This window comes from Larus michahellis, chromosome 2, assembly GCF_964199755.1.
Source record: "Larus michahellis chromosome 2, bLarMic1.1, whole genome shotgun sequence".
NCBI lineage: Eukaryota > Metazoa > Chordata > Aves > Charadriiformes > Laridae > Larus > Larus michahellis.
Window position 1 is genome coordinate 36240242 of NC_133897.1, and position 14484 is coordinate 36254725.

The window sequence follows — 14484 nt, forward strand, 5'->3', positions numbered from 1 at the left end:
AAACAAGAACACCCCTCACCTACCCACCAGAAACATAGTAAGGTCTACCTTAGCAGCCGCTCAGGACAACAGGAGCGCAGGGGCAGAAGACAGGAGGGCTTGGGGTGGACATGGATATGCTGGATGGTTGGTTTTGTCGGTGGCTGCGTCAGCGCCCTTTCTGAGGCTCCGCACCTGTAGGCAGACATCTCCCAGCCCTGCAGTTCACTGAAGGTGCCTTCTCTGGGTCTTTCAGCAGGATGCGAAGGGGGGTAACCACCAATCCCCTCCCGTGGGGGCCGTGTGAGCCCCCTCGCGGGTCCGCCGTGCCCGCACAGGCTGGCGCAGCGCCGGCAGCGGCCCCGCACGTCCCTCCGCCGCCCGCCCTGCGGATGCGCCGGGGACCTGCTGCGGCGGGCGCGCAGCCGCCCCGCCCGCCGCGCCTCAGGTGGCCTGCCCAACGGCGGCCCCACGGCGGTGGGGACGGCATGGAGCGGCTGCAGCTGGATGAGGTGGCCCTGGCGGAGTACTGGGAGTACCGGCGGTGAGGTGGAGGGAAGGAGCGGGGCCGGGCCTCGCCCGCCCTCGCTGGGCAGAGGAGAGGGGTAGGGGGCGGCGGTTTTCCCTCCTTGCCCGCGGTTCCCCTGAGGAGATCCCGGCGGCCCGGGCACCGCTCAGGACGTCTTCCGCCGTCCTGAAGCCGCTTCTCCGGGATCCGCGGCGCCTTCGGTGTGTCACACAACACCCCCTCCCCCGCCATTTACCGGCGAGATGGGAAGCGGCCTGACTAACACCCTGCAGGTGCCCGAGGGCGGCTCTCCGCCGAGGAGGAGTCTCTCTCCCTGGCTTGCGGTGAAGAGGCAGCCCCCGGGGACGTCGTCCCTGCCTGCCCCGCCGGTGTGAAGGCATGTTGTAAATGGTGACCGGCTGCCAGCGAGGTGACGCGTCCTTTCCCGGGACCGGGCCTGTGCCCCGGCCTGGCGGCGCCTCAGCACCATGAGGGGTGAGGGGTCCCCCACCAACGGTGCTGCTCCGCCGGGGAACGCGGGCTGTCCTCGGCGTGAATTGTGTTTTTCAGCATATAAACGCATGTCCTTTACACTCCTACGTGTTTTTGCTAATCTCGTCGCTGCTCCTCTTGAAGAGTCGATCCTGAGCAAAAATAAACACGATCTCAGTCATAGTACTGCGATGTTGTCTCGATTTAGCATAGGGAAACCCTGAGTAAAAAACATCAGAGGTGGTAGGCGCAGCGGTGTTTTGTTACACACAGATTCAGTGGGTGTGGGCTGGACTGACAGGCAAATGACGGTGATGTGTTGACACATTATTCTGGTGCTGTACAGCACTGCCAGTGTACAGATTCACAGAATATTTGACGAAGAATCATAGAATGGTTTGGGTTGGAAGGGACTTTTAAGGGTCATCTAGTTCCAACCCCCCTGCCGTGGGCAGGGACACCTCCCACTAGACCAGGCTAGCACACCCAACAGGTAATAACTGATAGATTTACAGGCATTAGTCTAATTTTCAGCATAGTTAAGTGCTGCAATTAAAGTCTAAATTGCATTTTACAGATTTTACTTACCGTCTTCAAATGTCTCCATAAATGCAGAATTTGGATGCTGCTCCAGAGTTCCAGCTATTTGGTGACTTTGAATTTGAACATAATGATAGCTTAAACAAATGGGTCTGTCTGAGGTATGGGATACGGCTGCTATCGCCTTTATGTACAGAAACTAACATAGTCTTCTTGAAAAGCAGAAGACAGCCTGGATGTTTAATTGCTTGTTAATTTGATGGCAGTGTGGTTACCTACTTGCGGTTGAGTAATCTTATTCAGCCTAGACTAAGATTAGATAACCTGATACAGGTCTGCAGTACAGTTAGGTGTAGATGGGTGAAGTGACTTGCCAGATGTCATTCAAGAAGTCTGAGGCAGAGCCGGCTGGTGACACGACTCTTGATGCCCATTGCTTTTTCTGCCGTATGAAAAGGAGCTTGGTAGTTTGCTGTATTAATTTTTTTCCTTCTTTCTTATGACCCTGGTTTTCAGTCCATCAGAGCAAATTTTTTAAAGGAGTGTTATTCACAAAATTTCTCTAAAGATCAGCTATAGTTCTGTTAAATGTATATCACTAGAACAGTATTATGAAAGATAAGGTTTTTGTTTTTGCATTGAAACCAAGAGTGTTGTTATATATTCTTTGAAAAATATCTTGAGAAACCTACTTTTATGGTCTTCATTTTCTCATATGGTTTTTTTATGACGTGCTTACAGAATTGTAGGTGATGATGATGGAGGAAAGCTCTTTACCCCTGAGGAATATGAGGAGTACAAAAGAAAAGTATTACCAATTCGGTTACAGAACAGGTTGTACGTGAGCTGGAGATCACCAACTGGTATGGATTGTAAGCTTGTGGGACCAGAGACGCTGTGCTTTTGTACTCACCGGTAGGAATCTTTTCATTTTCTTGAACTGTTGTATTTTTTAAAATCAGAAAAATGTAAAATGTTTCCAGATACATTACAGTACAGTATAGGCAAGTTAATTTAAGGTCTAGGGGTTGAGAGAATTAGGTTTTAAATCATAATAACTGTTTTTAAATCTAAATCTCCATACATTTTTTTGAGACTAAAATGATTTTTTGTAGTCTTCAGTAAATTCGCTTTAAGGTGTGAGTTATTTTAGATCAGATTGATTCTGATAGTACTGTAAAAATGTAGCCTTTTGTGATATTATGTGATGAATGGATGTAAAAGCACCTGATATGCATTTAATTGAAAATTAACAATTAGCAGTAGTTAATATAATTAAAGATATTTCGAAACAAAACTTGTAAGATAAATTAGAATCCCTTCAGTTTTCTGACGAATACTAACAAAGTTATAAAAGTTACTATTTTTGCCTGTTTTAGGTATAAACAACACAAAATGGACTATGAAGTGATTCCCAAAGATCGTCCTATTTGTGTGCCTTGTAGAGTGAGCCGTTGTCCGTGCCAGTCCTATCACTATGTCCCTCTAAATGGCACACAGCCCATCCGTTGTAGGTGCAAACACTTTGCTGATCAGCACAGTGCAGCGCCTGGATTTTCGTGTAACTCTTGTAAGTTGGTGATGGACTTGCAGCATTCTTTGCTAGGAAACTTAACAGGAACAGCATGTTAGGGATCTGTATTCTGCCCAGAGTGTTAGGTATGTGCTGCCACTTGTCACTGATGTGCATTTTGGTCATTGCAGAAGGATGGGAAATGGGAAGGAAGACATCGCCTTTTGCATGGGAGGGTTTAGAACAACATCCTTAGCTTCCCCAAGTTCTGTGAAGGAGCATAAGTTTCTGAATGATTTGGTTAGGTACATATGGAGACAGCCACCTTAAGTTAGGCAGTATGAAAGCACCCCATTTGCAGTTTGTCATTTCCACTGCCGCATGCACATGGCTTCTCTACTTGAACTTGGTAGTTTGAGAGAGAGAAGTGTTGATCTCTGTGCCTCTATTGCCTGGCTGAATATAATGTTAGTGTATTTTTATATCTTTTCTCAACTCAATAGGAAGTAGCACTCTGTTCCCAAATTATACTATTGTTAGCACTCTAACAAAGCAGTTCCCAAGCATACGGATTGTGGGTCTAGAAATGCAAATGGGCATGGAGTTTCAAGCAAAAGGTTTGAGAAGGCATTAAGAGGAATCTTTTTTCTTCAGTTGTTTGAGGTTACTGTAATGAAACAACAGTAATTATTAGCCGTAGAAACTAAATAATGCATAAAGATGTTTTAGTTTGAAACCTCGTTACATAAGCTGAAATTTTTTTTGTTAAGAGTTCCATACTGTTACTAAATTTCTTTCATGAAGTCTGTCTAATTTGTACAGGAAAAATCATAAACAACTTTTGCTGGATAAGAATCATGTCCCACAGAATAAAACATAAAATATTTATATGACAGCATTTCAAGAAATTGCTTTAAGCAATGTGAAAATCTTAAATGTGCAATTGGATTATTCAGACTGAATCCTTAGAACACAGTGTTTTTAATAATCATTTATATTATGCACTTTTCCTAGCATTTCTCAAAAATACTTGACACTTCCGAGGGCTTCAAAGATTACATAGAGAAGTGCCAAGACTTGCTTCTGTTTTGGACTTGTGTTGTTTTAATGTACTGGTGTTAGTCTAGCCCAGTGCTGTAGAAATCTAATGTGATAGATAAATTAGAGACGTACTCTCTTTATAATTGAAAAAAATATTGCTGTTGCACTTTATATATTGGATATACTTTATTCTGTATCCAAATACAGAGTAGGAGCTCTGTTACTGAGAAGTGCCCAAAATGATACGAAAAAGCCTTTAACACTTCCAAGAATGTGATCCTTGAACATACTACACAAGACTTAAAAAGAATCTTTTTTGGTCCTCTGCAAAATGAAGTGTAACCATGAGCTGGAAGCAGGGTAAATTGTATAATGAAACGTTTGCAAAATCAGTTCCTCAGTTTCTTGTTCACATCATTGCTCCGGCAGGGTTTTGATGACAGTCTTAGCTGGAGCTAGGGCAGATACATCACTTCACTCCATGTTTCTGAATGTCCCATGTCATTTGTGTAACTATTTCAGTTACATCCTGTGGCTACGCAAGCTTAAAAACCCCCTGAAAGTCAGTCTCACGGTACTCTTACGTAGAACCTACTTTGCTGTTGCCACAGCCTCTGTTTACTACCCAGATAATTTTGCTAATTTTAAAAGACATTTAAATTGTGATTTGTATCATAAATTGTGATTTGAAGTTTTCTGGCCATGCAACATTGACATGTGCTGTACACATTTGGAGATAATACTGCCAAAATTGGCTGCAAGTTGCAACATAGGAAATCCAATTAGATATTAGGAAAGAAATGTCTGCTCCAAGGGAAGACCAACATTGATCCAGGAGGTGGAATCTCCATCTTCTGAGGTACTAAAAACTTGACTGAATGAGACCCTGAGACTTGACGACCCCTCTGATCTAATCCCCACACCCATCCCTTCTCCTGCATTTTCATATCATGATGAAAAGAGGCTGTCAAAGGTTGCAGCAAAGACAGCTGATTGCTTGGCCCCAAATCATATATGTGCTTCCAAATAGAAAGCATAGCTGGATGCTTTTGCAGGGAAGGAACTCTAGTTTTTCACAGGATCAGTTTAGGGCAACACCGCTTTGTCTGCCATGAAGTATAAATTCCATTCTAATCTCACTCATTATGCTTATTTATTTGTTGATTAGGTTCCAAGTGTTCGGGCTTTCATAGTTGCTTTACCTGTGCATGTGGGCAGCCAACATATGCTCATGAAACAGTAGTGGAAACTAAACAAGAGCGCTTAGCCCAAGGAAAGCCTGTGGGGGAGGATGTTCCTTATGCTGCTATGGGAGGACTGACTGGTTTTAGTTCACTAGCAGCAGGCTACATGAGACTCGATGACAGCGGAATAGGTAAGTGCAGCTGACCTGAGATGAAATTTTAATTCTTCAACTAAGTAGTTTTGAAAAGTAGTAATTCAACATAGATTTTCAGAGTTTGAAGGCAAACTAGATCAATAGGAGTATGACTTAAGGACAGGTTCTTTTTACTTTTTCCAGCACTCCTTATGTGCGAAGAGACCACTGTGACCACTTTGTCCAACTTCCTGTAGTGAATCAATAAAAAAATTCTTTACCAGCATTTCTGGTGTTCAACCCCGTAGCGTCTGGTTGAAGTGGAGCATTTCTTTTAGAAAGAACTCTGTAACTTCTGTTTTTCTCCTCCATGTCATAATACTTCGATGTTATATTTGCGTTAATCCTTTAGCCCAATACTGTCCAGGTATTTCCTGGTTATACGGTTACAGCATTATTTTTTTTTTAACTCAAAGTTAATAGGTGTTCGTAAGAAAAAGAGGTCATTTGTAGAACTTTGGTTTTTGACAGGGATATTAGTTGGCCTCGATACCTCTGCTGCTCTGTGATTTTGTGTCATTTAGTAATGGAGACATTTTGTCCTGAAATACTGTTATATTTATTATTGCCATGTACTCATTATTGCTTTTTAAAATTCTGATCTGGTTTCCTGTCTTTGTCTGAAGTTTAGAAACTATAGCATAGCCACAACAATTAAAAAACCAAAACTTTTCATTTCCTTTGAAGCCATCTTCTGTAATGCTTTTGTTAACTCGAGTTTATGGGGCCTGCAGTGGGTGTTGTAGGTACGAATCTGTAGCCTTGTTTTGACCCCATCATGTATGTTCTTAATATATCTCATGACGTTAATTTTTGTTTTAATTCAACTTATTTTCTAACAGGGGCTCCTTCTGATGAACTTTTAGAATCCCCTGTTACCAGCATGGATCATCCATTTCTAAAAGCGTTTCAGGCACCTTCTAGTTCTGCTCAAACCATCTCACAGATAGCAGGTGCTATATTAGTAGGATAATACTGTTTTACAAAAAGTATTTAATATAAAATTAGTTTATTTTATTTATGAGTTGAAGGATGCTTGGGCTAAAATAAAAGTTAAAAATTAAAATGCATATTGAAGCCTTATTATGTGAAAAGTTAGTGCAACATTCATGTACTTGAAGTGCTTAGAATAACTGGTTTGTCACTGCTTGTTATTTTTGCTCATGATATGCTTTTTAACTTTAATGATTTTTTGTAGCATTTGGTATCTTCCCCATTAATGGTGTCATTTATTCATTTGGTCAGTTTTTTAAATTTTTAGTTCCTACTAGAAGCTCATTGTATCCGAATGGGTCATACATATTCAGTGCAATCCTGTGAAACTGCCTTCTGCCAGAAAGTATTTTCTGCATGGAATTATGGATCGGTTATGCTTATTTTATGTCCCTTATTTAGTATAAGTATTTAGCAATTAATGTAACTGTTGAACTCCTCCAAGAGTATTTATAATAGCCACTAGCCTAGACTAAAAATGTTACTCTTTGGTCCCAATTGCTGGGTTTTGTTACTTGCCTGTAAAGTGAGTTCTCATTTTAAATGTGTTTTGCTAAACATAAAACATAACTATGGATGGTGTTTTGTTTTTGTTTTTTTTTTTTTGCCAGGTGGTTCTAGTGCTACAAGGCAAGTTTCTCATGGAAGGCATTCAGAAGATGATGACATGGCTTACTTTGAAAAATGTTTTCAAGAACGGGCAAGTTACTGCATTTATTGCTTAATTCAAATGTATTTTCACAAGAGGATGTCTAAAAAAGATACATGTATGATTTAAGTGGCATATAAATGCATTATATCATTTGTTCGCTTCCTGAGAAGACACTAGCTTCCTAAAATAAAGTTTTAAGTACAATTATGAGCTATTGCAGGATTTCAGAGGCCAGTCATGTCTGGGATGGTGTTTACCTTAACAGGGCAGATTTTTAGTGAGGTAACTCTCCATTACAGAAAAATAAAATATTTTCCTATGTGACAAAACCACCCCCAACAAAGCAGACTCGCAGAAAGTCCCCAGTGACATTTAGGATTGTGTGTTTTGCTACCTCATTTATAAAACCATTTATGATGTTTTCCTTAACGCGAATGTCTGTGCAGTTGGGCTAAATCTGATGTGTCTTAGATGATCTGAATCACCCCCTTTGAGGTGCCTCCTCCACCCCACTGTCTATCTTAAATTTAAATGCCCTGTGGTGTAGGTTACTTAGATGCTTAAATACATCTTGAGGTGTTCTTAAAGAACACTTTCCCTACATTAGCTCCTTAGCTCCACTGTCTCAGCTGGAAGTATGTCTTGACTATTTATCAATTCTTTTGTAAGGCAGTGTTAGATAATTATCTTTTAAAATCTTAATTGCTGTTACGCTCGCTGCTTGCAACAAGGTGTTTGTTAATGAGAAAGCTGTTGTAGCTTTGTGAAATTTTAAATAATTTTCTTTATTTTGGAAATCATCTCAAAATAGGATAAGATGTTACAAATACATTATCAGTTTATAGGAGAAAACATGTTACTGTCAAATCCAAATTGCTACATTTCTTTTTCCCCTTAAGATTTTATTTTCTTTGCAAAAGGTAGTAGGAATTTCAGATACAAACCTCAAGCCTCCAGATGTGGAAAAATGTTTTAAAATGAGTTTCTGTGTAGACTAACAACAGAATTGCTTAGCAGTGAGTTCATTTGTAGACATCCAGATCAGGACTAGGGCCTTGCTTCCTTTTGACACTATTTTATGGGGAAGAAAAAAAGCATGTTAAAAATATTATTTTCTTTTTCCTTGCATTTTTGATAGCAACATGCTATCTTATGTTAGATGAGGTGCAAAAATCCATGCATCCCTTTCATATAATTGCTCTAAATAGAATTTCATTCACTAATGTAACAATACTCGAGAACAACTTTTGCTTCTAAAAACAACAGATGTATTTGTTTGGATTAATAGTCTTACTACAAAATGGCAGAGTTAAATGTATGCATGTTGGTAAATCATACCATGCTATAAGAGCCTACTGTGTAGAAAAATCTTACGAGAGGAAGACACGACCTTGTGGGTCAGTGAGGAGACATTGAGATGGAGGTTTAGCATCTACCTCAGCAACAAACTTGCTGTGTGATTTTGTGCATGCTGGTTAGTCTGTGTCTGTTAGATGTCTGTAATAAAACTTCTTTCATTGACATAAAGATAAAACTGTGAACATTCGTGAGGCACTTTGGCCTGGAGGGATACGTAAATACCTAGATTGCCATTATCAGAGATAAAGGAATCCCTGGTTTGAATAGGGGAGGAGCTACAGAGCTATGGAAATGCTTACTTGTCCTGTGATGCAAAAGTAAGCAATGCTAGATTGGGCTAATAATGATCTATAGCTCTCTCCATTGCATATATCACTCTGGTAAATTTATGACTGGATGAAGCAATTTAATATTGCATTACTGGCTGACTTGCAAATTAATGCTTGAACCACTGTTGGTGTCTTTCTTTGTTACAGCTGAAAAAGGAGAAGGCTGCTAAACGGAAAGAGAAAAGTCCAGTACCATCAAAGAAGCCATGAAATTAATAAAGAAATAGTTAGTATATGGCACAGTGTTAATCATTGTATTAGAGAGTATTTTTTGCTGTGAATACCCGCATACTTGTATTTCTTCATTTCTTTATTCTGCTGTTTTGGTCTGTTGCTGAAATTAATTTTTAATTATCTTGTTGTAATAAAATTGGTACTTTAATCAATGCGTTTCTAATCTCCAGAATTGTTACATAGATATTCCTTTGAGAATGGAAAATGATATTTAGAGATTTACAGTGCTGTTATTCAAGATCTGAGAGAATAAGCATGTATTTAAGTATTACATTGTAATAGGGCAAAGAAAATCTATGTCCCATTCTTAGACTTTTATGACACACTTTCTTTATTTGTAGAGTCCTTAGAACTCATCTTGTTCATGGATTTTTACTTGGCGGAATTTATTCTGCTAATATTGACATTTTAATCTTTTCTTTAAATCTTCTTTTTTTCTTTCTGTTGGTTTCACCGCCTTTACCTAAGATTCAAACATACCCTCCTTCTCTCACACTTCTCTAGGCTCTTTTCTTGGCAATGTATAAATACTTTTTTACATGTGAGGTTCTGTAAGTCCATGTCCACACATACGCAGTAGCTACTTGAAGGTATCCTGCTTGTATACTTTATGACAGATTTCTCTAGCTGATTCTGTTTGTTTGATATGGTCCATAATGATTCTATTACATTAAACTTCTGAAAACATTAAGTGGAAATGGTTATGCTATTTATTGCATGTAAACAAATATTTATATAGTGTTTGATATAGGCTTATTTATTCAACAGATACTCTTTCATCACGTGTAATCCAACACAGACTGAGTCCCTCAAGAAGGGAGATGTGCTTTTGTATTGTATGTCCATATTCACAGCTGTGGCAGCATATATTGTGCTAAAGGTAGGGGACAGGAAAATTTAAAATTTCTTAACTTTTTATGGTGGTTTAAATCTGCCAAGCAGCACAGCAAGAACTTGGTACAGAATAGCTGTCAGAGGCTGCAGTTTGGGAGGCAAAAGCAGAGCCTGACCTAACTTTGTGTTAGTGTCCTTTGAAAACAGAGAGGTGTATGTCAGTTTGTCCTTAAAAATACTTGAAGGTGTCTCTTGGACGGAAGACTTCAGGTAGTATGTATGTATGTACTGAGACTTCATAGCAAGAGTTGGGAGAAGCTGACAAAACTGTGATTCCCACCAGAGACAATGCCTCTGTGCGCCTTCATGTGGCTGACTGGCAGAGGGAAAGAGGTGAGGTTGAAGGCGTTTGGTGCCGGGCAACTTGCTTTTTCGTTCAGATATCAGCTGTGGGAGGGAAGGAGAGTTCTTGGGAAGGCATGCAGGTCGTACAGTGACTGATGGAGGCAGTGGAATCCAAGTGAGAAGGGAATGAAAGGCTCAATTGCCCAAATTCAAAGATTAAAAAAGGCCATTTACCTTAACTCTGAGCTATACTGCCATTACTACAGATGCCAATCAGAGAGGTCAATCTGTTAGTTTAATTTAAATGCATAATATATCAAAGTGTCTAATGAATATTTTAAAAGTACATTTAGCTTTAAATTCTACACTGTAACATACTGCTTTAACTTAAAAAATAAAAATATTAATTTGAGCTCCCTCTTCTGGTCCTTATAAGCAATCATTTCTGCAGATGCTCAAGTCTCATAAGTAAATGGGGATTTCACAATAGAATTACAAGAAACAAACAAATGTAAATAACATCTGTAAAAAATGGTTAATAAAATTATAGAAAAAATATTTCAGTCTTCAGAGAGATTGTTACAAGCTTGATAGTGGAAATTTATTCTACTTCCGTATTTATCCCATGGCTATACCCATTAGGGAATACAGTTCCAGAAATTTACATGTATATTTCAGAGATGAGGTTTCTCACAGCAAAATATTGTTAAAGACAGAGGTTTTAATAGTTACAAAATGCTTGTATTTTGTGTTTCTTTTTATACTGATAACATAAGTTTTTACTTTTAGGAAATAATGTATTTTTTGACATTTTGAGATGAAAATACCTGTCAGTTTTAAATATTTGCCAAATTCAGCCTTACTAAACTACTGTGATAATCATGAACTGGTTTTATCATAGTTAGTTTAAAAAAAATTATTCCGTGCTTAAACTTATTTAAAATTTCCACTTAAATGATACTAAAAAGTTATTACATTTATTTCATAATATTTGGTTTTAGTTGGAAAACAGATGGGATCATAAAAATACCAACTGCATTAAATATTGCTTAGGAGTTGTGACCACTTTTCACCCATGTTCATGATGTCCAAGTAAAAGAAACTCACTTTCCTTGCTAGAGGGCGTACTTTTGACTTCTTGGTACTCATGTAGTACTTTTTTGCAGAATTTTTATTCATATCTATACATGAAAAACTAGGTACAATATATCTCATAATGTTGCTGGCTGTGAAAACCGGACACTGATGTCACATCTTAAGTGAAATTGACACTTAACTGGAATTACTCTTATTTTTATCCTAAAAAAAAAAAAAATCATCATTTTGTAGGATCAAAATTGCAACCTCCAATTCTATTGAAAAAATCTCTTTATACTTTCATTAAGAAAGTTTTTGTAAAGCTAAAAGCAGAGACCAAATGCTGGTATGTTTGCCATTAAGAGTGGTCATTATAAACAAAGAGGTTGATGCTTGGTCTTCCTGGGAGCCGTTGTGAACTTTGAACATAATATCATGGGACGGATAAGTTATTGGTTCATCTGTATGATTTATTTGTGGGCGTATATCTGTTGTTCAGCTATACCCGTTAACCGTTTCTGACTCTAATCCAAGGAATCTGGCACGGGAGACATGGTTTGTTGTCATAGCCAGAGTGCTCTGAGCTGGTAAACACTAATTGTGTAGGTCTTGGGCAATGTTTAAGCACTTCTCATTTTTTAAATAGCTGGCTTTCAAATCATTATTTTGCCATTATTATAACACTCCTAGAGTGCAGAACAGCATTTTCTCACTAGCTTTAATCATCCTATGAAAAGGCTTAGATGTACCTTGGCTATTTATGACAGTAGAGGCTGGTTAGGGATCCTAAGTGGAGGGGAAGGTGCTCTTTCCCATTCCGTGCTGCTCTGATACTAAATATAAATCGCGTATCTCTGTCTTGGGTTTGGGAGGAAGGGGAATGGGATGTGTGAATTCACAGCCAGTAACGGCATCCGTGCAGAATTATTTTGTGAAGTTGTCAGTGTCTTTACAGCATGTTGTGCATGTTAAACAGTTCGCAGGTCTCGTGTCTGTATGTCCCTGGAGTCTCTGGCGGTTGTTTTGTTGTAGCCATGTACCTTAAGGAAAGAGACACCTTTGCAGGTAGTGATAGTGTTTTTTCTTAGCACAAATACAATAGATAGCAACAACAGAGGTTTTCCAGTCTAAAAGACCTTGCACAGGTGTACCTGTTTGGTTTTTTTTTTCCCCGTAACAAAAGATACTACTTTTGTCTAGAATCCTACCTTTGCTTTGGAGCCCTTAGCATTTGTCTTCTGGCAGAGTAACTCGTTATTTGCTTTACACCAGTTTTAGCTCTAATTTTACGTTCACTGGACTCGTGTGGTCGGCCCTGGCTGGTCACGGAGCCCACATGCTCCTTCAGTCACCTGCTGAGGGAAAGTCCCAGACTCAACCATAACACGTTGCCTGTGCAACACTGGCACCTCTGCCTTGCTAATGGCTTCATCAGTTTTTCTTCTCCTATTAGACAAGACAGGAAAACTGCAAATTGCTGTGTGTGAAACCAAAAGATGAGCACTGACACATTGCATGAGGGGAATGGGATGAGCATGTTCAGAGGGTGTGTGGAGGCCAGCAGCGAGGATGTCATCAGTGCAGGAGCCTCCCTGATGCTGCTTCACTTATGCTTCAAAACCAGGATCCACATGCACTGATTGACACCCTCTTGTGTGGTAAAGGGCACATCTGGGCACGCAATTACGGATTTATAGGAAAAGCCTGGTGCCTATGAGCTTTCAGAGCATTCAACAAGGCCAAGTGCAAGATCCTGCACCTGGGTTGGGGCAATCCCAAGCACCAATACAGGCTGGGCGGAGAATGGATGGAGAGCAGCCCTGAGGAGAAGGACTTGGGGGTGTTGGTGGATGAGAAGCTCAACATAAGCCGGCAATGTGCGCTCGCAGCCCAGAAAGCCAACCGCATCCTGGGCTGCATCAAAAGCAGCATGGCCAGCAGGTCGAGGGAGGTGATCCTGCCCCTCTACTCCGCTCTGGTGAGACCCCACCTGGAGTACTGCATCCAGCTCTGGAGCCCCCAACATAAGAAGGGGATGGACCTGTTGGAATGGGTCCAGAGGAGGGCCATGATCAGAGGGCTGGAGCACATCTGCTATGAAGACAGGCTGAGAGAGTTGGGGTTATTCAGCCTGGAGAAGAGAAGGCTCCAGGCAGACCTTATAGCAGCTTCCCAGTGTGTGAAGGGGCCCTAGAAGAAAGCTGAGGAGGGACTTTTTACAAGGGCATGTAGCAATAGGAGGAGGGGTAATGGCTTCAAACTGGAAGAGGGTAGGTCGAGATGAGATATTAGGCAGAAATTCTTTACTGCGAGGATGCTGAGACGCTGGAACAGGCTGCCCAGACAAGGGGGCGCGGCTCGACCGTCGCCGCCCCGCGGCCCCCGCTGAGGGAGAGGAGAGGGCTGAAGCCCCGCCCGCGCGGCGGCAGCGCTGAGGGACCCGTCGGGCGCGTGCGCAGAGCCGGTGGCGGGAGCACGTGCGGCTGCGGCGGGGCCCGTCGCCCGGAGCCGGCCCAAGCCGCCTGAGGTAGCGTCGGGCCGCGCCGCGCTGTTCGCGGGGAGGCCGGCAGCCGGCTGGAGTCTCCGGGCAGCGGGGTTGCCAGTCTTATGGCCCGCGTCCTGGCCTAAAAATAGTGTTTTTCACTAAAGGAATGGGTGTGTCTGCCTCGGCAGGGTGGAGGGCTGAGGAGAAGCGTGGGGGTGAGGTGATGGGGAGCAGGAGCCCGTGAAGGGTTTAAGGCAGGGACGGGTCGTGTGGGCCTGTGAGGCGGGTGGGTGTGCATGCGTGTAAACTCACCACCCGAAAAATACCTTAGCGTCTCTATTTAACTGTAGATATCTTGTAACGTTTTAGAACCTGTTGTCATGGATGGAGACACAGAGCATGACACAGGTAATGTGAGGCGGTCTTTTAAAAAAATAAGTCACCACGCAACCCATCGTCTTAAATTAAGTCACATTTGAGAGTAATTCTTTTTCTTTCCCCTCCCTCAAGTTGAAGATGCTGTGGGCTGCCACGTTGAAGATGCTGTAACGTTTTGGGCGCAGGTGAATTCAAAGAACTATTTGATTTTGACTGAGGTGTTTAATCTTATCTTCTCTTCCCCCTCCCCCGGCGAGTTTCTATGGAATTGAGAGTAATTAATAGCATTTGATGTTGGGGGAAAAAAAAAGTTAATTTAGATTCCAGAATTGCAAATATTATGGTAC

The 14484-nt window shown here is 41.3% G+C and overlaps 2 protein-coding genes across 7 annotated transcripts in view; both read left to right on the forward strand.

Annotated features, from left to right (window-relative positions):
- Positions 1 to 241: 241 nt before the first annotated feature.
- Positions 242 to 11675, forward strand: FAM221A (family with sequence similarity 221 member A). Of its 5 annotated transcripts, XM_074574855.1 has the most exons (8): positions 242 to 523; positions 1557 to 1680; positions 2261 to 2434; positions 2899 to 3089; positions 5242 to 5448; positions 6294 to 6404; positions 7056 to 7144; positions 8932 to 11675. In XM_074574855.1, the coding sequence occupies exons 2-8, from the start codon at positions 1589 to 1591 to the stop codon at positions 8992 to 8994; spliced, it is 927 nt and encodes a 308-aa protein (XP_074430956.1). In that variant the 5' UTR covers positions 242 to 523; positions 1557 to 1588; the 3' UTR covers positions 8995 to 11675. The 5 variants fall into 5 exon arrangements, with proteins under 5 accessions (XP_074430956.1, XP_074430955.1, XP_074430954.1 ...); XM_074574854.1 differs by lacking the exon at positions 1557 to 1680 and having other exon boundaries at positions 242 to 584; XM_074574853.1 differs by lacking the exon at positions 1557 to 1680 and having other exon boundaries at positions 244 to 523.
- A 2057-nt stretch (positions 11676 to 13732) lies between these two features.
- Positions 13733 to 14484, forward strand: part of STK31 (serine/threonine kinase 31) — a 41706-nt gene continuing 40954 nt past the window's right edge. For both annotated transcript variants that reach the window (XM_074574862.1, XM_074574863.1), the window contains exons 1-3: positions 13733 to 13801; positions 14129 to 14167; positions 14270 to 14322. In XM_074574862.1, the coding sequence (XP_074430963.1) occupies positions 14140 to 14167; positions 14270 to 14322 (81 nt within the window). In that variant the 5' untranslated portion in view covers positions 13733 to 13801; positions 14129 to 14139. The remainder of the gene's footprint in view (positions 13802 to 14128; positions 14168 to 14269; positions 14323 to 14484) is intronic.

What these genes read in the sequence shown, in the direction of transcription:
- FAM221A (XM_074574853.1), top strand. Translation starts at nt 372, where the DNA reads ATGCGCCGGGGACCTGCTGCGGCGGGCGCGCAGCCGCCCCGCCCGCCG. An exon ending in GAGTACTGGGAGTACCGGCG is followed by an intron (nt 524 to 2,260) that starts GTGAGGTGGAGG and finishes ACGTGCTTACAG; the next exon opens with AATTGTAGGTGATGATGATG. An exon ending in TGGATTTTCGTGTAACTCTT is followed by an intron (nt 3,090 to 5,241) that starts GTAAGTTGGTGA and finishes TTTGTTGATTAG; the next exon opens with GTTCCAAGTGTTCGGGCTTT.